The sequence below is a fragment of the Jaculus jaculus genome, chromosome 4 (genome assembly GCF_020740685.1).
Source record: "Jaculus jaculus isolate mJacJac1 chromosome 4, mJacJac1.mat.Y.cur, whole genome shotgun sequence".
NCBI classification, from domain to species: Eukaryota; Metazoa; Chordata; class Mammalia; order Rodentia; family Dipodidae; genus Jaculus; species Jaculus jaculus.
Genome location: NC_059105.1, coordinates 28,938,921 through 28,961,355, shown reverse-complemented (window position 1 = coordinate 28,961,355; position 22,435 = coordinate 28,938,921). Strand labels below are relative to the sequence as shown.

Here is a 22,435-nt window from a genome sequence, read left to right as displayed (position 1 = left end):
TATTTTGAAATCATTTTTATAATTCTTTTACGTGATTTTGTTTCTCAGAGATAATATAGTGATTATGAACAGATCACTTCTTACCCTATTTGAGTCAATTCTTGCTCTGGCTGTGTAGATAGGTGGAGGGACGCTGAACGCCTGGGGGACCAGGTACTCCTCAGCATCCATCATGTCTTCCAAGTCCTCCTCATCCAAGAGATTCTGGAAGAACTTACTGTCGTTGGGGCTGGGAAGCTTCATCCGATCATCACCCTGAAAGATTGTATGTCACAGATACACAGGAAATTATTCTTCCCTTCATTTTTTAAAAAATAAAAGCCTCATGCATTCATTTCAAAAAGTAATGCTTTTGTCAAGCTCCCAGCCATAACAAATCCTATAATAAGCTTACCCAGGGATATGGTAAGGTGAACAAATGGAATACAAGAATCATGTGACAAACGCCACTAGAAAAGAAGGAAGATAGGTATTGGGGATGGTTTAAGAATGGCAAAGTTCAGCTCAGATCTGAGAATCACGGTAAGTCAAGATGGTGTGTGGGTTGTGACTTTAATAATAAATCATTAAGGGCAATTGGTTTATCAATCTGTATGTTGCATGTTTGGCTTCACATTGCAGAGTTGGCAGGAAGTAGAAGCCCAGGGTATGTTCTATTATACAATGCCATCATTGCCATAGTGGAGCCATTTGAAATCATAGCACATATGGTATAGAGAATACACATGTGTAAGAGAGACACCAAAAGTCATGTTCAGCCATTGTTCATCTTATTCATTTCTTAAGTGTCTTTACATTTTTTAAGTTATATTTAATTGGTAGTTTCACTTTTGGAAAATTAATTTTTGGGAAAAATAAGTTAACATGATAAACTTCAAAAACCTGGCTTTGTCTTCATGTCTGACTATGAATATTGCTTTGCTAAGGAAACATAAATGAGTACACACAAGCTATATAAGTTTATGATTTAGGCAAACAGAGTATACAGAAATTATTTTATTTTTAAAATTGTTCAATCAATTTTATACAGTTAAATATTAAATGTACTTTACCAGACATTAATTTTAGATGGACATAATTCATTTGGAATGACTTATTGCTTAGATACTAGAGCCTCCCCAAGTAATACAAAGTCTATTTATTTTTAAAATTGGCATATGAAGTAATGTGTTTTATTATTGCAATTTCATACATCCTTTCTTTTTGTTGGGTCTTTTTCCAACTTTTGTTCCCTGTTCCCCTACTAACCTTGCTTATAGCCCTTCCTCTGAGTAGTACCCTTTCCATTTTACTTCCCATATATTCTGTCACCTGTTATTTTTCCTCTTATCCCCTTCCTTAAGACCTGTTTTTCTCCTCTTATGGTCCCCTTTCTGGTGTAATGACTGCTACCTCCTGTGTGTGTGCACATGCGCACAAACACACTCACACACACAGAGCTTAACAGATAAGAAAGGAAACATAGTATTTGCATTTTTGAGTGTGTCACCTCACTTAAATTAACTTTTTTTTTCAGTTTTATTCCATTTTCTATAACCTCATGATAATATTTTTCTTCACAGTTGAATACAATTTCATTGTACATTGTATTTCCTCCATCCATTCATCTACTGATGGACATATACACTGGTTCCATTTCCTGTCCATTGCAAAAGTTCAGCAATAACCATGGATGAGCAAGTATCTCTGTGGAAGGACTTTGAGTCTTTTGGGTATATGCACAGGGATGCTGTAAATAGGTCATATGGAAGTTCTGTTTTCGTTTAACAAAGCCTATCATTTTCTAAGAAATTAAGTGATAATATATTTAAAATGTTGATTTGTCTTCAAGTGTGGGGAAAAAAAACACAAAAATCCATCTTCCTTTAAATCTTGAAAGGGATAATTATAACAATGAACATGTCTTGCATATAATGCTGATACAAGTTGGAGTGCGTGAAGGCTTATCTGAGGTCACAGCTCTTTGAAAGCACATGCGTTAGCATGATGACATGACAGTTAAGAGCAGGGCCTCTGGGGTGCTGAGGGAGGGGATGTTGACAAGCCCTGACACGAAGATAAAAGTTCTGCTGCATAAGTTGTTTCAGATGGTCAGTTGCTTATAGTACCCACTGGCCACTTCTACAATGTAGATAGTCATATTTGGTCATTCACTGGCTCTTGAGGCAGTCTTCACAGCCAAGTGAAATGTACTAACCTGAATGACGAGATATCGTTGGGGATCTCGAGCCATCCTTGAAAACTCAGCAGCCAGTTCCTTGAATTTAGGTCTACTGTCTGCGTCAATCATCCAACCTGGAAATTTACGCATGACAATAGTGTCAGTATATCCATACTTAGGGAAAGAAGTGAAATGTACATTTTGTGCAATTGTAGGTTCAAGTTTGAAAGCTACTGCTTTAATCATAACCTGAAAAATAAACAAAGGTAGTGAAGGAAACAAACCAATGAGGTAATGTTCTAACTCAGTCACTTTGTTGGTATTCATCAGGGAATGTAATATACTGTAAAACAAGGGTCGATTTTTCCTATTATAAATCTTATTCCAAATGTATTCTTCCTAGAAAACAGAACCCAGACTAACTATGTGAACATATAATACTTAAGATACTTGCTACCATTGTTGTTTTGGAGTGTGGAGATAAATTTTAAAAAATTTCTTTGATGGTTATAGACAAGGTGATTGAAACCAAATCTCTAAATTTGTGTCAGTTACTCATGGGAAATATATTTGGTTGTCATATGATACTCTAGTACAAAGGGAAAAAGGAATTGCAAATAATTGTTTCACACCATATTTGTTTGTTTCTGGTAGGCAAAAATGCAAAATGATTGATAGCACGTGTTCAGCATTAGCCATTAGCCTATCTTTGTACTAGCTTTTGCAGCAGAAAAAAATACTCTCATCAGTTTTCAAGGCATACATTATTATTTAGCTGAGAGTCTAGATAAAAATGTATGTTATTTCCTTAGGCTCTGTTTAGCTGATGAGATGACAAAAATAATAGCACCAAGCTTTCTTTCACTTGTTTGCCAAATGACACACTTTTACAGCAGGAAGACTTCAGGGGGAAGAAAAAGGCAGCATTCTCCAAAAGGTTTGCTTAATAAGGCAAATGTTTGCCTGGCTTTAAAGCCAGTGTTTAAATTATTTCTGATGCTGGTTACAGGATCCAACGATTATATGATACATGAATGCATTAAAGCTTTGTTTTGTGTGCACATCTGATAAACAAAGCCTTATCTAATAAAGCAAGGAAACTTATTTCTCCTTTTCTGGGGAGTTAAATTTTCATTCATGTTCTAGGAAACCTTTGGATATCTTTTTAAGTATCATTAATGTCACCTACTTTTTTCACCTAAACTGAAACAATCTTCACTTTCTCTATATATATTCATATAAGAAAATGCTTTAAGAAATTTAAGAAAATCCAGGATGCTAATGACAAAAATAGGTGTTTCTGGAGCCAAAAAGAAGGTTAACTTCACAGTGAGGTATTTATTTTTCTCTAACTAATATTGAGTATATAATATATAGTATATAATATTGAGTAAATAGAACTATGCTTATAGAAAAGGGCATGCTGACCTGAGTTGCAAGGAACATTTTTTATTTCTTCTCTCACTGTCAGAATGTATCACACATGTCATGAATATAAATCTGAACAGTCTTGGGTCCAAAGTCTCTTATTAATAAAATGCTTATTCACCTTCACCAGTTTGTGTCTTTCTTAACCCTGTGTAAATCAAAACTAGAAAACCTCAGATTATACAAGAGAGGTTGCTGCAAGTTAATCTCACTTAAATTAAGTCATAAACCTCAGAGACTTCCCTAATTCTATTTAAATTAAGGGTCTTGGCTTCCAAAAACACATTAATAACACATGTGTGTCTGAAGCATAGGCAGGGGAGAGAAAAGTAAGAGAGTCTGATATAAACAAGCGATCAAGTCAAGAAGAGTAAACATTTATAATCTTCAGTTCAGCATAGATTCAGCTCTTCCAACTTCCCACTCTGCCCTGTTAATTTGCTTTTGACTCAACCTGCTTAAACTTAATTTATGTTTTAGATTATCAGTTATGCTCTAGGTATTTTTCTATAAAGACTAACATTAATGTTATCACTAACATTATTATGACTAATGATATCTCTTTATGACAGACAATTTGGCATGGAAATAATCAGAGCAAAGAGGTTCCATTTATAATTATTTCAATACAGAGAAACATTTTTCAGGTAGGGTAATGTCAACTTTTGTTTTATGAAGACGACAGTGCTGTGAACATTGATTTATAGTCTTACATTTGACCATGACCATGTAAACATCAATTGTGCAGATAGGAGGTTGAGGCAAGCGCTCTCCTTTCTCTAAGAGATCGGGGATTTCTCTGGTTGGAATTCCATCATAGGGCTTCCCTCCAAAGGTCATCAGTTCCCAGATAGTGACTCCTGAATCAGAAATAAAATTGTTATAGAGAAAATTACCAACATAATCTAAACAAACCAGCAACATGTGAGTGGCCAGAAATTGCTCCTCCAAGGCCAGTCAAAAATTTTAGCTGGGTGTGGTGGCACACGCCTTTAATCCCAGCACTAGGGAGGCAGATGTAGGGGTATTGCCATGGGTTCGAGGCCACTCTGAGACTACATAGTGAATTCCAGGTCAGCTCAAGCCAGAAAGAGACCCTACCTTGAAAAACCAAAAAAGAAAAAAAAAATACATTCCCACATCCATTATCACAGTCCCAATGCTAAAGTCCTTGAAGACCTTGTGGGAGATTTCATAATGGCCATGGAGTTTATAATACATAGTAGAGAAAACTTAGAATGCATAGCAGAATACAGAACTGGTTCTCTGTTTCTACCTACAAGTAAAACTAGTGATTTTTGATCTGAATTAGGATTTATTACAGCATGCTACATTAAAGAACAGCATAGAAGTCATTAACTATACACATATGTGCGCAATAGTAAATATGATTTCAGGACAAGTACAACATGGATGAATTTGGATACTACTTGGCTGAAAAGATTATAAAAGGCTAAATAGAGGTTACAGAATAATTGGCATGTAATTATTAAGAACTATGGTGCTTTAAAAAAAAAACTAACACAAAGCAAATAGCATGTTAATTTATTTAGCATGTAGGAGAAGAAGCAGAGTTAGGATTGAGTTTAAGTAAGACATAATATATAAAGAATTAGAATTCACAAAATTAAATAAATCAAGATTTTACTTTTAGATAAAGTATTTTTTTTGAATCACTACAACATACTGCTATCATTACATTGAGTAAAAACAAGCAGACAAACAAACAAAAAATCCCTAAATATTACTATGCCAAAAGCCAGATAGTAGAGAACAATTCTTCATCATACTAGGAAAGCTCTCCACCTTTGCGCTACATTCCTAGCCCAGGATAAAGATGTTATACCTGGAAACAGGTAGGTGGGCATGATGATATTACAATATAATTTTTGATTGGTTCATATACATAGACATATTTTTGCATAAAACCCACTAATCAGAACTATGCTTACGTTTTCTACTTTCCTTTGTAATGGGTTATTTGTTTAAGCTCACTTATAACAGCTAATATTAACTAAAATTTAAATTATAAAATATGAAATTATACATGAACTTCAAGTTTTCCTTTATAAAAATTATTTATTTATTTATTCAGTTATTTACTTATTTACTTATTTATTTGCAAGGAGAGAGAGAAAGAGAGAGGGAGAGCGAGAGAGACAGAGAATGAGAACATATGCATGCCAGGGCCTTGTACCATTGCAAATAAACAACAGATGCATGTACCACTTTGTGCCTCTGGCTCTACATGGGCCCTGGGAAATCTAACCTAGAATGGCAGGCATCTAAATGGTAAGCAATCTCCCCAGTTCCAAATTATCCTTCCTAATAGAATCATTAACACTTACCTAATTGTTATTTTTGTTTGTATTTATATCCTATGATTTTTTGTGTTTAACATACATGAATGACTACTGATAGAGTGACTGACATTGACTAAATTCTTATTTGTCCACATCCAGGAGTTGTTTCATAAAGCCAGTGTTTAAAGTTCAGTGGCAGCCAGCAGCTTGAGCAGGTGGTGGCTGCCTCCTGTAGTCAGTCCCATTTCCAGAATATCAGAATATGTATGTCCCCAAAACATAATTTACTGACTTATTTTCACACTCTTGGAGATCCAATAAGCAAAATACAAATCTCTTACAAATCCAAATGATAAAAATTATACCAAACTTAAGCACATAATGACAAACTCAAGCCTAAAGTACCAAAGGCCTCACTTGCAATAACAATTTAATTCTGCTTCTGTGTGTTGATGACTAGGTAAATGTTACACAAGGATGGCCTCATGTCAGAGAAAAAACACAGAAAGACTAAAATCAGAAACATCTTCAAACCTTACATCTCGGTCTTACAATCTGACTATAGATGTTAGAGCTCATGCATATTTTATCAATATAAAGATGCACCCAGTGATAGAATTTTAAAAGTGTACTATCAATCTGGAGAGATTACTCAGTGGTTAGAGGTGCTTGCTTGCAAAGCCCAGCAGTCCAGGTTTGATTCCCCAGTGCCCAAATAAAGCCATATGCACAAAGTGGCACATATGTCTGGAGTTCATTTACAGTGTCAAATATGTGATACCTGAATTCTCTTTCTTTTTTTTTTCTCTCTCTCTCTGTCTTTCTATATGCCTTTCCTTTTGTCTCTTTCTCTCTCTCAAATGAATGGATGCAAATATTTTTTTAAAGTGTACCATCAACAGGAATGGAATATGTATGGTTCTCTACTTCTTGTGCCTTCTGCAATCTACTATGATATATCACAAATATCACATAATGCCTTATGAACATATGCTGTTGCATGATTCAGGATTATTTTGTTATTTGTACTTAATTGCTCCTGGGATTTAACAATGCAACATGAATAAAATTATAATAATCTAAGTAAGATTTTCTCTAGCAGACAGACTTTTATTCTAAAATTATGACTGTCCTGCCAACATTTGTTTGTTGCTTTGTCTATTTGTTTTGAGGTCATTGAAAAATTGCCTGCAGCAGATTACCACATGTAAATTTAGTGATGAAAGAACAAAATATAGAAATAAAATAGGTATTCCTGTATAGTATACTAATGTATAATAATAAACCTAAAATAGATTCTGTAAATCTTTTAATAGCATATCTTTATGCTAATCTGTATCTTTAATATATAAATGTATATCCATATTCTAAGGTGTATCAAATACTATATGAATCTATCATGTAATATATGTGACATGTATGCTTTTTTATTTTCTGTTCTATAAAATAGTTTGATAAGCTTTGTTTAGATTTTCTCTTGTATTGTTTTAAATTCAAACACACATTTCCAGTTTCTGAGCAAAATGTGTGACCTTTTTGGAAATTTTAATACCTCTCCCAACATAGACATGGTCAGAACACATCTTATTGAATTGTCTTAAATCCTTCCTTTCTTTCTTTCCTTCCTTCCTTCTTGTTTTCTTTGACTCCTTTTTTTTTTTTTTAGTTTTTTTACTATTAATAGACTCATTTCTAGGTAATAAGTTTATTCTTTAGTGCTTAAGTGACTTAAATCTTTATGTGCAGAAATAAGAAGGAAGCAAAAGTGCTTAAATTTGAGAAAATAAATTTAACTTGTTTTTAAGTTTTATGAAGAATCTATGAATAAGTAAGAATTGTGCTTTTTATGTACAATAAATGGTAGTTTTATGTGAAATTATTTGCACTTAGAAAAGGAATTGTTTCTTATTTGCTTGCTAAGTTGCAAGCAGACAGAGCTATGTGGGCTGCTAAATATCTTAACACTGAATTAAATGTATTTAAGTAAATATTATAGTTATGAATATTAATTTATTTAATTTATATAATTACCTTTGTAATATTTCTGCCATTCCAAAATACTTGTAGATGAAAATAAAAATTACAATTAGCAATTTTCTCTCTCACCATGCCTCTCACATTTGCCAAGATTTTTTTCTGTGTTAATTGTTCATTGCTAATGCAATGATCTCTATATTTTATACTACAGGATATAATTTCTGACAAATAGAAAAAAGTGATTTTGGTCTTGTTTTACATTTTAACATTTAATAACTTAAAAGTTATGTTTTCAATGTAATAAAAATTAAGGTCATGATATTTTATGAAATTTCATATGAAGCTGATTTTACTAAATGTAAAAATAATTAGACAAAATGTTAGAACACAAAGAATTGTGATAGATGACATATTAGTGCTATATATGTATAATATATATACACACATATATGAGTGAGTGTAAAATTAAAAGGGTGGAGCACAATGCTCTTTAAATGTTTGTTTTTTTTTTAGTAGGACAAAAAGCTAATTCCTTGAGCAAATCAAGTCTATGAATTTTTATAATATAATAAAACAAATATGGCCTAATATATTTTGGATGAACCAAACATATGTATATTTGCCATAAATGCTCAAATTCACAATACTTCACTTACCATAGCTCCAAACATCACTTTGATGGGTGAATTTCCTATAATGTATACATTCCAAAGCCATCCATTTAATTGGCATCTATAGGAAAATCAAAAATAAAATTTTATAAATATATGAGAAATCTTGTGTATGTTCCCTAAATGTTAGTCTCTGAACTGATCTCAATTGTCTCTTGTAATAATGTGTGCATAGGTATAAATAAATTATTTTTCAAGAAATATATTTTTAAAAAAGTTAAAAGTAGCAACATATTTCTGTGTTTCTTAATTAATGTCCAGTATTCAAGTTAAAATTTACTGTTATCACATATAATGTCAAATCTAAGCATCTAATGCTTATATACTACTATAAATGTGACATTAGTATATATTTTTCTCAAAATAATTAGATTTCTTCATATTCAGTGATACCTTTTTGCCATAAGACACATGTTGGTTAACAAATACAATTGATTCTTTCTAGATTTGCATCTTTCTCCTCTCATATACTTTGGTCAGCAAATTGCCTAAACTCATAGATCACAAAATTAAGTTTGCTTTGTTCCCTGACCACAAATGGCCTCCCTCATCTTGGTTTGCCAGCACTGGAAATATGAACCATTTTCAAAATGGGAAGTAGTGTATAAATGAATGTGAGAGGATCAGCACAAATCCATCATCACTACAAGAAAAACAACTCAACCCACATACTCTGTGGATGATGGGTCAGCAGAATGTGGTTCTACACGAAGGGCAATGTTATATAGCTCGGGATATAATTAGATTCTATGGAATAAAGATAAACACTTCTACTTTGCAGTTGAAAGCTTAAAACTAAATAGGCATTTGAAATCATGGGGTTGGCTGCACACCAAGGTTACACCAAGGTAACTCTATGACAGAATCATGGTATTCAGTGAAAAGGAACAGAAGACACATTGAAAGTAATTTCCCTATGGGCAAGGAGTTAACAGACTTTATGGACTATGGACATTGTGTCACTGAAGTAAGTTTAAATCACAGGTGACTTGATAAAGACTTAATGGTTACCAGGCCTTTTAAGATGTAATGCATCTTGCTTTAGACACATCTTACAGTTGTTTGTTCTTAAGACAAGCAAAGTCATGTGATTTATTGATTTCTATTTTTGAGCAATCTTATTGTGAATTTCAAAGCTCTGATTTTAAACCACTGTATTTTGGTGGTAGACAGGTCAAACAGTCTAATAAAATCAAGAACATACAGACAATTCTTCAAAACTGAAGGTTTTATTATTTTTTAAAAAAATTGTTATCTAATCTTGTGATAAGATTTGACTATAGATGGTTATGTAAGCATTTAGAGAAAAAACATCAATGCTAAGCATTTAGAAGCCAGTCACTGAAAATATTTATAACATAATATATATTTGGGTGCTGGTAATATGTAGCACATATTTGTACATACATAGGACTATCTTTTAGGATAATTTCGTAGTTTATTGGAGCTTAAGATTGCATGGCTTTATATCCTTGGTCTTTTCTAATCTAGGTTTTCCCTGGTCAATGTAGGAAGAGCATCACATTCAAACTTCTCTAGTTATCCAAGAATGACATGTTAGGAGTAGGATAATTAGTACCTAAAAAAGCTGGGTCTAAGGTATGGATGAGCTCATGCAATGAGAGGGAGGGAGAGACAGAGACACACACAGAGAAAGAGAGAGAGGGTGGTGGGAGGGAGAGTATGAGCTGGTAGGAGAAAGTTAGAGACACACTTGCCAGGTAGGCACTGAGGATAAATGAGGAAACAATGTGGTTCAGCCTTGAATACTAGCAGAGAGTCAGGCAGGAAATAATGCAGGTAAATCATAAATTGTGATAGAAGTGAGAATAAAACAAAATAATAGCCAGATAATTGGAATCATGTCTGGTATTATAGGGGTTAGAAGTTAAGTAGAGGTCATCCTTCAAAGCAGTTATGATTCTTGGTAGTAGGCAAGCTTCTTACTAGTATATGAGAAACTGTAATTCTATTACCAGTCTTATGATCTCAGGATTAATGGGAAAATTTTTATGACCCTATATTAAAGATTAACTTCCTGGAATCATCTGCCCACTTGCCATTACTAGACCTCACATGAGAACTACTTGGGACCTTAAATTTACCTAATTTGAAGACATGAAAGCTAGATATATGTTACTATTTTTAAAATTTTATCCTGGGCAAGAGGTTAGGCAAAAGTAAAATTGGTGTTTGAATCATCAGCATCATTGGCTTCTTCTTAAAAACCACAAGAACATAAAAGGAATATGGTTGTGGTGACATGTGCCTTTAATCCCAGCACATGAGAGCCAGAGGAAGGAGAGGCTGTGGGTTCAAGGCCACCCTGAGACTACATGGTGAATTCCAGGTCAGCCAAGGCTAGAGCAAAACCCTACCTTGAATAAACTGAAAAGAAAAGTAAAAGATAAAAGGATACCATATTGCCTTTTCAAGCTATGTTGCTCTCTGGAAGATCACTACCTTTCCTCCATCAGCATTGTACTCTTTCTCATCTCCTTCCAAGAGTCTGGCTAGTCCAAAATCTGTGATTTTCACATGGTTAGGAGATTTCACTAAGACATTACGGGCTGCCAAATCTCGATGAACAAGCCGCCTTTCTTCCAGATACATCATTCCCTGGAAGAAAAAAAAAAAAAAAAGTTCCAAAGAGATTCATTTAGTGCCTGAAATATTTCCACATTTATGAAGGAAAGTCTTAGCATTCAGTTTTAAGTGCTTTATTTCTTTACAGAGTGCCAGAATCCAGAGAAATTTTCAAAATTAGGAAAGAAAAACTCTGCATGAAGGTGGCAACCACAGATAGGGTTGTACTTTTTGTTCCTGAAGTTCTGTTAAGAAGAATAATTACATATATATGAGTTAAATAAGCTAAGTGTGAGGTCAGTTTTCCTGGGGACTTGATATCCTTTTGCAAACACTTTCATTAGTGAGGTGTGCAGGTGTCTTAGTAGATAAGCTGACATTACTTGGACTGACCCACATATTCCTCATCATTTTCTCCTCCTAACTTCTGTTTAATGTCATCTCCCTCCTACAAACCCACTCCAAATAAACATACCCATTCATAATTTAAAGGAATAGTCCATTTGCACTTCAATGGTGCCAAATCCACCACTATAGATTCCATCAAGGCTGAATAATTATATTTTTCTCATTAATTATGCACAGGATATAGGATACCCTGGGGGATCTTGAGAGGCTGTAATTTAAAAAACAGACTTCTGTGACATTAGTTGTCATTATAAGAACTCACAAGTGAGAGGACATACTTTCTAATGACCCACAAATTAGCCTTTAATAAGTTATCTCTATAAACCACCCAGGGAAATTAAAAATAAAATTTATTGCTGATTTTTAATGAGAGAGGGCTGGCTTTTCTACAAAATACTCATACATATATGCATATATTTTAATTTCTATATAAATTCATAGGAAGACTGATACTTAGAACTATTAATCAGTTTACCCATTAGATTTTAGCAGTGGGGAAACAGTTGCTAAGCCCTATTCTATTTGCTAATTAAAATAATTATATAAATGCAAGAAAATAAACTCAGTTGTGTAGATTAGGTAAAAGTGAATGTACTTTTTACTGAAGGATTAGGGGAAATTCTACGTTTGATCGCGTTAGTGGTAAAAATATTTTCATTCAAAAGCAAATCAAAATTACTCTAAAGGGGTTAAAGCACACTCCCATGCCAATTACAAATCATTGCTGTTGGCAGTTAACATTACAGCTTCAGGACTCTGAAGGACTGATGGTTTCAGATATCAAAACAATGGCTGTGGAAAACAGACATATAAATCACATAGGCCAAAAAAAAAATTATGGAGCATATACCTAGTGTAGTGAAAAGAGAAGATCGCTTCACATGACATCGTGAGCTCCCCTCCATATAAGTGCCCGGGAAACTCAGATGGGGGAGGTACTGGCTGGCATCAGGCAGTCAGTCAGCACTTAGGTGACAGCACACTTAATTGCTATTTTCTTAAATCAACTCTCCAATGGTGTCTATGGGAATTTTGTCCTGTTTCCTAAACAGTGCTGTGTTAGTGCTGTGTTAGTACATAAAGTTGGAGATTCTAAAAATAAGAATAATCTAAGAACATACAGCCCTTACAGGACTTAAAAAAAATCAAAAGATACTGCCTAGAGAAGTATTTTCATTTTTCCCAAACATCCACCTTTCTCTTTACTACCACATCCACATCGGAACAGAGAAAATGTGCCGTCAATAGGCTAGTACTCAGAGTCACGCCTTCCTATAACAGACTCTATTTTCTTACACTGTACTGAATATTAGGGAGGCCAGAATAACTGATATTAGGTGTGAACATTACAAGAGGAAAGAAACTAATTATTGTCATTACTAACTAATTATAATAAGTAATTAAGTATAACTATTTAAATCTGAGCAGATTAGCAAGATGTATGTAAAACATTTAAGGGCTGCTGTATCCTGAGATATAGTCTGTCAGGGCATGTGACAAGAGACTTTATAGAGGTTCCCCAAACCAGATAAGGCTTGGAGGATGAAATTGCAGGCAGAGAGAAGTATGGCACACGAGTACCATGCACTTGGAAATATGGTATTTATAGGTCTGAAACTTAATGTATGAGGGGGTAGTGAGGAATAGCAAAATAGGAATAGTAAGAATATGATTTAGGAAGATTTAGGAAGGGTCCCAATTATGTCATGGTAGAGAACTTAGACTTTCACATTGTGCTATATAGTATTATGATCAGAACATTGTATTAAAAGGCAAATGAGTCCATTCTCAATGCACTCTTGGAAACATTCTGGTGCCAACTCAGAGAATGGATCTGGACTGTACACAAGTGAAGCTGAAGGGAGAAGCCACTGCCACAAGGCAGTGAGTACATTGAGCAGTCTATAAACTTTACCCAGTGTCCTGGATTTTCCCTAGCACCAGTATAGTCAAGGGTCAGTCATTCTCCTCCACTGAGCAGCATCTGACCCCACTGAACACACCTAATTTCCAGTTATCCAGGACCCTTACACCCACTGCTACTGTCCTCTGCTTTTATCATTTATGATCCTCTCTTGGCTCCTGCATGTGGAAAGGACTGATTCCTCTAATAAACTAGGGCAGAAGGAATACCAAAATTAGAATAGTTTCAAGAAAAGGTTCATCTTTGGTATTTTATTAATAATAAAAGGGAGTAAATTGAGAGTTATTATGGACTTGATTTCTTAGTTTTACAATTTAAGTGTATAGTTATTCCTTCAACTAAATAGCACTTTAATAGAAATTATATACATCTATTTCTTCTAATATTTAACTGATTAATTGATTTTCAATGAAGGAATAAGGAGGGAGAGGTTTAGAGAGATTTCATATGGACATGCCTCTTGCATTGCACACAAACTCCAGATGCATGCACCACCACTTTCTGCATCAGGCTTTATAGGCTTTGGAAGTAAGTGCTTTCGACCATTAAGCCATCTACTCGGGCCCAATTTATCTATTTATAAAACACATTCAGTAATAGTAGAGCAATGAACAAGAAATTTAAGACTGAAATATTTGAGTGTTTCTGTACATGTTAATTCCTAACTCTAAACTCTAAAGTTATGGCTTTAAGAGATGGGGACTTGAAAAGTGATAAAGTATTTATGGAGAAGCCCTCAGGAATGATGTTAGCTCTCTTACAGGAGAGCCACAGAGATCCTCGCTGCTCTAGCCACATGAGATGTCAGTGGCTGTGATGAGGAGGAGGCAGGTCCTCACCAGACATCACATTTGCAGAAATGTTGATCTGGGTCTTGCCAACCTCTATCATTATAAGAATTGAATTTCTGTTGTGTACAAGCCACCTTTATAATGGTATTTTTTAATCCACCAAAAGAGACTAAGATACTCTAAATGGCACATTCAACAATACAAACAAAAATTTCAAGAATTGTAAAAGTTCTTTGAAATCCTCTATGCGAAATTTTAGGAAGTGATAAATATCTTGAGCCTTATTACCATTCCTTCCCTCCAAAATATTCTCATGAAAATAATGAGAACTCAATTCAGAAATCTAGGTGACAATCTCTATATAGTTTCCCCTCTGCTGACCATTATTAATACTAATGAAATATAATTGTATAGAAGTACTCATTACAAAACTACCAAAATGGAATTGATGTGGATTCTTTATGAATATGCACTATCCTAGTTCAGATACATACTATCACATCATTGGCTATGACTGCCACCTTAGTCCTAGAGTGTTGAATTGTCTTTGGATCGCTTATAAAAGGATTTTCCACAATATACTCATTAAGACAGGATTTTCTGGCTGGAAGAGCTCATTAGAGTCAAATTTTCTGCTAGATTCTTTCAAAATAAAATCACTCTTCAGATTAGAGTGTGATGCAACTAAGGAGGCAGAGAGTTATTACAAACAGCAGTGACAGAAATAAACAAAATAAAGCCCCTGGAAGCTGGAAAAGGAATGAAGCCAGGCCAACTGAGGAGGCCACATGATGAGAATGCTAATGCCACAGCTAATAATGATGGAGTCAGTACTTAGAACACAGCAAGCAGTAATTAAATGTTTCCATAATAGTTGGTCAATATAATCATGAAAAATATGCAGTGTCTTCATCCCATATTAAGTGAGAAAGTTAAGGCAGATCATTTTACTTGGTCCACGTCATCTACCAATAGAAGAAGAGGGAGTGAATCCTTGCTATAGAACTTCAAAATATACACAGTCAAGCATCTCTCCTGTTGATAAGTTACAGGGCCACTTGGGCAAGCAGAATTTAATGTGCACAAGTAAGTTTAGTTGCTTTAAATTATTTTTATGCTTTTGTAGAAGCAATATATTATCAAGGCACTTGATTGACTTGACTTTAATTGTACTTGTCATCCACCCCCCACTAAATTGTAAAGTTGTCTAGCATTTAAGAGAACTTTTAGTAAATAAAATTTCAGACTCCATGCTTGCCTTGACCAAGTGGTATACCGAACAAAAGAGTGGGTGTGAGTGTAAATTCTAACAGTAGTTGCCTGGTTAAAATTAGAACGCTACATGTTCTGAGTATTATTTAATCTTTTTGGTGTCATCTCCTCCTCTTTGAAAGGGGCACAAATAATACCTTTCCCAAAAATTATTGGTAGAATTAAATAAATTAACTTACATCACTTGCATCTTATAGTACACAAAGCATTCCTAAATCACATCTACCTAAAACTCTCCTACATGCTGTGTGATGAAGGGCAGACACATTAGTATAGGAAAACTGGTATTTTGTCAACTCATAGAAAATATTCTGAAACATTAGAGTCCTGGAGCTGTCCTGTTTATGACCTGTATCTTCAGTAGCTTCCTGAATGCTGTATCTATTACAGAGAGCAGAGGTGGGAGGGCTGTTGTGAGTTTGAGGCCATCCTGAGACTCCATAGTAAATTCTAGGTCAGCCTGGGCTAGAGTGAGACCCTACCTTGAAAAAACAAAAACAAACAAACAAATAAATAAAATAAATGTTAATTAATTGAGGATTAGAAACATGGCACAGGGGCTAAAAGCACTTGCTTGCAAAGTATGGATCAATTTACCTGCCACCATCATTAAGGCTGACACAAAAAGTAATATAAGTGTCTGATATTCTCTCTGTAGCAGCAAGAGACCCTGGCTTCCCAAACACCACTGCCCCCCCAAAAATACATGATAAATTAAATATATATAATCAACTACTAAAAAGAAACCACAGCCAATTGAAGCACCTATTTATTACTCTGCACTGTTCAGGGCAATAATTTGTGTTTTTCCTTCTATTTGTGCCTATTTGGCTCAGAGGACCCAGGGCTCATTCTCCTGGATGGTCGGGCTGACTTGAAGTTAATTCTCATGATTAATTCCACTTACAACTGCAGCTATAATCCTCAAGAGATTTGATTAAGTTGCAAATCTTAAGGTCTTAAAATATTAATAATAAACAATGTTATTGTCATTTTAATGAACTATAATGAAAATATGTTTGATATTTACTTCAAACATATATTTTTTTAAAACTAGTCCTTACCAACAGTAGATCTCGTGGTTTCATACCCTAAATCTCTTCAAGGCCAAGCTACTCCTGTCCTTAGCAGGCAGTATTGCTGAGGCTAGCTTTTCTCTTAGCTGCATCAGTCTTGGGCAGCGGCATCCTGACCCAAGCACAAGGTTGCTTTGTTTGCCTCTTTGCCGTTTGCCCCTCTCACAAAAGCCAGGCTACGGTATGCAGCACAGGGCTGGGATGGGTCTGAGTTCCAAAGGCTAGACTTCTCTGGGCACTAACACTGTGGTGGTTTGAATAGAATAGATGGCCCCCAATATATTCAGATGCTTATTTGTTTGTAGTTTTCATTCTGCAGCCACCTGGCTGGTGGCAATATCACTGGGTGGATCTTTAGGTGTGGTGGTGGGTTTCAGATTTCAATCTAAAAATATGCAAAGTGTGCCTATCTGGAGTACCTGAAGTGTGCTATGTGGCTTTAGGCTTTAGGCTTGTGCTTCTCTCTCTCTGCTTGATTCTGTGAAGGCAGGCCAGTTTCTACTGCCATTTATGGAACTTCCCCTGGATCTGTAGGCCTCAATAAATATCCCTTCCTCCATAACTGTACCTGGTCTGGAAGTTCATCTCAGCGAACCTGAATCTGTCTGCTACAAACACCAAGCTGTTCCAGCTTCAGTGCTCTCTATGGGGATGGAGGTGATTGCAATTTCATCCTGTTCTAACCTTTTCTCTGGCCAATTCTGTTTTTATTTTCCACTACCTTTTAGTTGTTATTTCTGAGAACACTTACCAAAATCCTTCCTGCATGTAAACCTGTCTCAGAGACTATTTCTAGGGAAAAATATGTGTGATAGTTTCCCCTCTATTCATATATATATATATATATACACACACACACACATGCATATAATCATGTTGTATAATTCATATATAGCATGATCAGAGTTCCTGTGAATTTTCCACTCAGATCCTTTTTCTCTACTATGCATATCATGTCCTTCTAAACTAGCTTTCATATGACCATGGAGTGTAGGCTATATTTTTACGAGTTGGAGTTTCATGATATTTCTAATACATTTTGTGGGTCATAGTGTCATGCTTTACTCATGCTGATTTAGATTTGAATATATTATTATAAATAATCCAGTTTCCTGCTCCTTGGGGTTATATTAAATTATATACACTTTTAGGCATTCAAGCAGATATAAAAGAACTCATGAATTCATTGCCCATTCTACTTCTTTCAAACTCTGAAACCAAAACAGTACTGAGTTTTACAATTTGCATAATGAAAGAAATTTGCTAAACAATATAACTTGTTGATTTTGGTATGAGATATTCTGATCAAGAAATAATAGTAATAGTCACTGTGACAAACCAACACAAGGAAGTTATCTGTTGAGAACAAGTAAATCAGATGGAGAAGATAAAATATATTTATTTTTATCTCTTTATAAACATGAAATAATACACTTGTATCAAGCCCTTATTCTGCCACGTAGTATTCTAATTGATTTATAGAGAGATGGGGTAACTTGTCCATAGGTGTGTGCCTGGCACAGCTTACAGGATCCAAGAGTTCATTTGGCAGTTTTTCTCTAAGGACAGTGATCTTAGCAATATTGTTCCATAACAATTATAATTTCCTTCATGTTGATGGGACAAAACACCTGACAGGAGAAAATATTTTTATTTTGTTTTACTTTCCCAAGGGGAAGTTTCATGATAGCAATGGGAAAGCATGACATGAGCAAATGTGGGATATCACCTCTGCCACAGGAAGTGGAAAATTGCAGCAATAGATTGAGCAAAGCTCTAGCAAAGGGCAGTTGGTTCTAACGCCTGTAACCCCATCCACCCCCCAAAGCACACCTCCTCTGCTAAGGCTTCATCTCCTAAACAGTTATCATCTGGGGACTAAGCATTCAATACACACCAGTTATGGGGTTTTCAAACTACCATATCCGTATATAGGAAACTATTTAGCTGACTATCAAACCATATATAAAACTAATAAAAGACATCTATAATTGGATGCCTATTACATAGATAATAAATAACAAATCAGAACATATTCTTGTACATAACAATCACAGCTTATATACAAACCTTTTCAGTTATGGTGGGTTCCCTAAGGATTGTAGAGGGTCTTAAAATCTCACTATAGCCATGCATTGCCTAATGACTTAGCTACAGTATGAGAAATATGTTATTAGGTAATTTTGACATTGGACCAATATTATAAAGTACATTTATTCAAACCTAAATATTATTATTCAATCACTGACATGGCCTATTGCAAGCAAGAGACATAGTAAGCTTAAGATGTGTGAAGTTGCTACCAAAATAATATGACGTATAATTTTCTAAATGAGAAATAAAGTATAATGGTGACTAAAGAATAGTGAGCCCAGAAACAAGTAATTTATCTGTTTATTATCACTATCAAGTATTATGTACTTTGAAAAATTTAGGTGCTATTTTTTTTTATTTATTTGAGAGCCATAGACAGAGAGATAAAGAGGGAGGGAGAGAGAGAGAGAGACAGCGAGAGAGAGAGAGAGAGAGAGATGAGTGCATAAAGGCCTCTAGTCACTGAAAACTAACTCCAGATGCATGTGCCACCTTGTGTATCTGACTTATGTAGGTACTGGGGAATTGAGCCTTGAACCAGGGTCCTTAGGCTTCACAAGATAGCACTTAATCACTAAGCCAGCTCTCCAGCTCTCAGTGCTTATACTTTTATACAATCAATTTCTCTTTGTTTATTTGAGTCAGAGTCCCATTTATGTCACTTATGCAGCTTAGAGCAAGCTCTCCTTGAATTTGTGATCCTCCTGCCTGTGCCTCACAAGTGCTGGGATTATACTCATTTACCTCAATGCTGGCCACAACAGGTCTCTATACCAACATCACTATGAACATATGAGCATTAAGCAACAGTGTTAATAAGACCAAGCACATGTGTTTGTTGCATATGTGAATTTGACCACGTATCATCAACAATTTGACCTGTCACTAAATACATGTTTTTGACTGATTATATGAACCAAACAATGAAAAATATTTAAATATTTATTTTCAAGCAGTGAGAGAGAGAGAGAGAATATGGGCATACCAAGGCCTCTAGCCACTGAAAACAGACTCGAGATGCATTAACCATATTGTACATCTGGATTTATGTGGGTACTGGAGAATCAAACTGGGTCATTAGGTCATTAGGCATGAAAGTGCCTTAACCACTAAGCAATCTCTGTAGCCCAGTTGGTGAAAACTTTGCATAGTTGTCTGCCAGTAGCATTTTTTTTTTGTTGTTACACTATAGGAAAATTTGATTTAAAATGTATATCACTTGGGCTAGGGAGATGGCTCAATGATTAAAGACACTTGCTTGTAAAGCCTGCTGGCCCAGGTTCAATTCCCAAGTACCCCTTTAAAGCCAGACAGATGTACCAAGTGTTATAAGCATATGGCTTTTCTTTGAAGCAGTAAGAAATTCTGGTGTGCCTATACTCTCTTCTCTCTCTCTTGCTCTCTCTCTCTCTTCTCCCCCTGTTTGCAAATCAATAAAAGGCCCAAAATTTGAAAATAAAATCTACAACTCTGATGAGAAGATGGTGAAAGCAATGCGTGCGGCAGTTGGGCCAGTCTCAGCCTATGGCACTAGGGCATCACAGGGAGGAAGCAGAAGACAGTCCCCAGCCCTAAGGCTAGCAGAGGCACCGGGCCTCTTTCTACTCGTTTCCTGCATATTCTTAAGGTTTCACTTAACCACTCTCCATAGAAGCTTTTTGAAAGTTATATTTGAAGAACAGCTTCTTGGGGGCTTAAAAAAAAAAAGCAATTTTAAGGAAAACAAACAAAAAAAATAAAAATACTGTGAAGGAAAAGTAAAGACATGGATGGAGAACTGGCTCAGCGAGTAAGAACAGTTACGAACAAGCATGAGGACTGTGCAAGGCCCAGCACCTGTGCAGAAATCTCGCGTGGCCGCATGCGCTGGAAAACCCTGGGCTGAGGGGCTCGAGACAGGGGCTGCTGGGCTCGCTGGTTCGTAAAAAACAGCATGAGCTCTGTGTTCACTGAGGGACTCTAACTTGAGAGAATGAGGAGGAAGATATACAGAGGAGGACACCGTCCTCCAGCCTCTGCATGTCTGCACACAGAGGACACCCATCTGTACAGACCCCAAAAATACAGCAAGAGAAGGGGGGGGCAAGAAAGGTAAATAACTTAGCAAATGGAGAAGCCTCTGCCCTACTGAATAGGCAATGAGGAAAAAAAAAATGCTCATCTGCTTGGATCCAGAGCACTGGCCAACATGATTACAGCTAGGAGTGGGTGAGCTGTGGAGGTCCTCCAGCCCTCTCTCGGGGAGATGTTCTTAAAATGGATTACTTCTGCACCTTAGGCAGCCGATCAATAAAGATGTGGATTGCAATGAGAAAGGCAATGTTTGTGGGCTGTGGTGGTTATCCTCTGTGTCTCAGTAGAAATTAATTAAAAATCAATGAAGTGTGCAACTTATTAATACAGCAACCTCCAGATTAACCGATAGAAGCTGAAACTCTCTCTGAGCGTACATCTTGTGCAAATACTCTCCCAACACAATAGAGAGAAGGTTGAATGGATGACCCTTTACTTGTAATTGAGCAGAAACAGATGATGGCTAATGTTTTGTGGTTTCACAGCATCACATTCCCCTGGCAAAAGCTATAAGATTCAGAGATAGGGATAATGTTTCTGGAGTGTTCCTTTTTGTGCCAGTCATATCAATTTCTGACCTTGTATTGTATCTACCTGTGTAATTTCAATAATAATTATGTAAATATAGTTTGTTTATTATAGGCAGTTGAATCCATGAGCCGTGTTTACATAAGTATATTTCTCTGAATTTGCTAGAATATTAAAGGTCTCTGATGTGAATTTAGCCAATGTGATATCACACAAGAAATTGGAATCCCTACCTTCAGTCCAGGTCTGTCTCTGCCTCTGCCTCACATGGATATCAGGGGACCTAGTTCCGTATGAAAATGCTTACCTGGCAAGTATGGAATTCCCAGTGGTGACCCTTACATGATTCTCTCCCCAAAGCACCCAAACATTTCCCTGCTGCAGTTCTAGCCCATGCTGTCTGACACAGGTCCATTCCTGCCTGACAGTTCTTAGAAGCATCCAGACAGCTTTTAGTCTCCTCCCCCAAATCCCTCACCATTTATTTAAAGCCAATTTTAAATCATGCCTTTGCACACTTCCAGAGAAAAAATTCAGGGCTTTCTCTCTAACCTCTCACTGATGACTAAAAGAGACTCCTGCCTACCACTTTGGCTTTTTCTCTTGCCCAACATGACCATAGAATGATGAAATATTGTCACTTGCAGAGGCAAGGCAGATGACCCAGTGAATAATGCACTTGTCACACATGTGTGAGGACTTGGTTTGGATCCACGGGACCCAAGGACGTAAATGCCAGGTGGGCCACCAAGCCCTGCTGAGGCAAAGGATCCTTGGGGCAAATTACATAGCTGATTAAATTGGGAGCCCTAGATTCAACTGAGAGACTTTGTCTCTGCAAATGGAGAACTATCAAGGAAAACACCCACAGCCAACCTCTGGCCTCCATATTATATGCAGACACACAAATGTGCGCACACACACACTCATGCCCTCAGGCAAATACACATGCTTGCACATCACACATACATGCAAAAAAAGTTATCCACTCCAGAAGATAATAGTCTTTCATTGTTGAAACTGGCAAGAATTTGTCACCTGAGTGTTTGCCTCCTTTGCAGGTGTGACATTTAAATTTTTAACTGTCCAATTTGACTTCATGTAAAATCACCAAGGAGATAAATTCTGGGCATGTCATTGGAA

General features: G+C 36.0%; 1 protein-coding gene across 7 annotated transcripts in view; it reads right to left on the bottom strand.

Moving 5' to 3' along the window:
* The window catches only part of Erbb4 (erb-b2 receptor tyrosine kinase 4), a 1,092,347-nt gene that overhangs the window by 38,861 nt on the left and 1,031,051 nt on the right, over positions 1-22,435 (bottom strand). For all 7 annotated transcript variants that reach the window (XM_045146981.1, XM_045146983.1, XM_045146986.1 and 4 more), the window contains 5 exons: positions 11,004-11,159; positions 8,526-8,601; positions 4,303-4,449; positions 2,198-2,295; positions 85-255 (listed from right to left, as the gene is read on the bottom strand). In XM_045146981.1, coding sequence (XP_045002916.1) covers positions 85-255; positions 2,198-2,295; positions 4,303-4,449; positions 8,526-8,601; positions 11,004-11,159 — 648 coding nt within the window. The remainder of the gene's footprint in view (positions 1-84; positions 256-2,197; positions 2,296-4,302; positions 4,450-8,525; positions 8,602-11,003; positions 11,160-22,435) is intronic.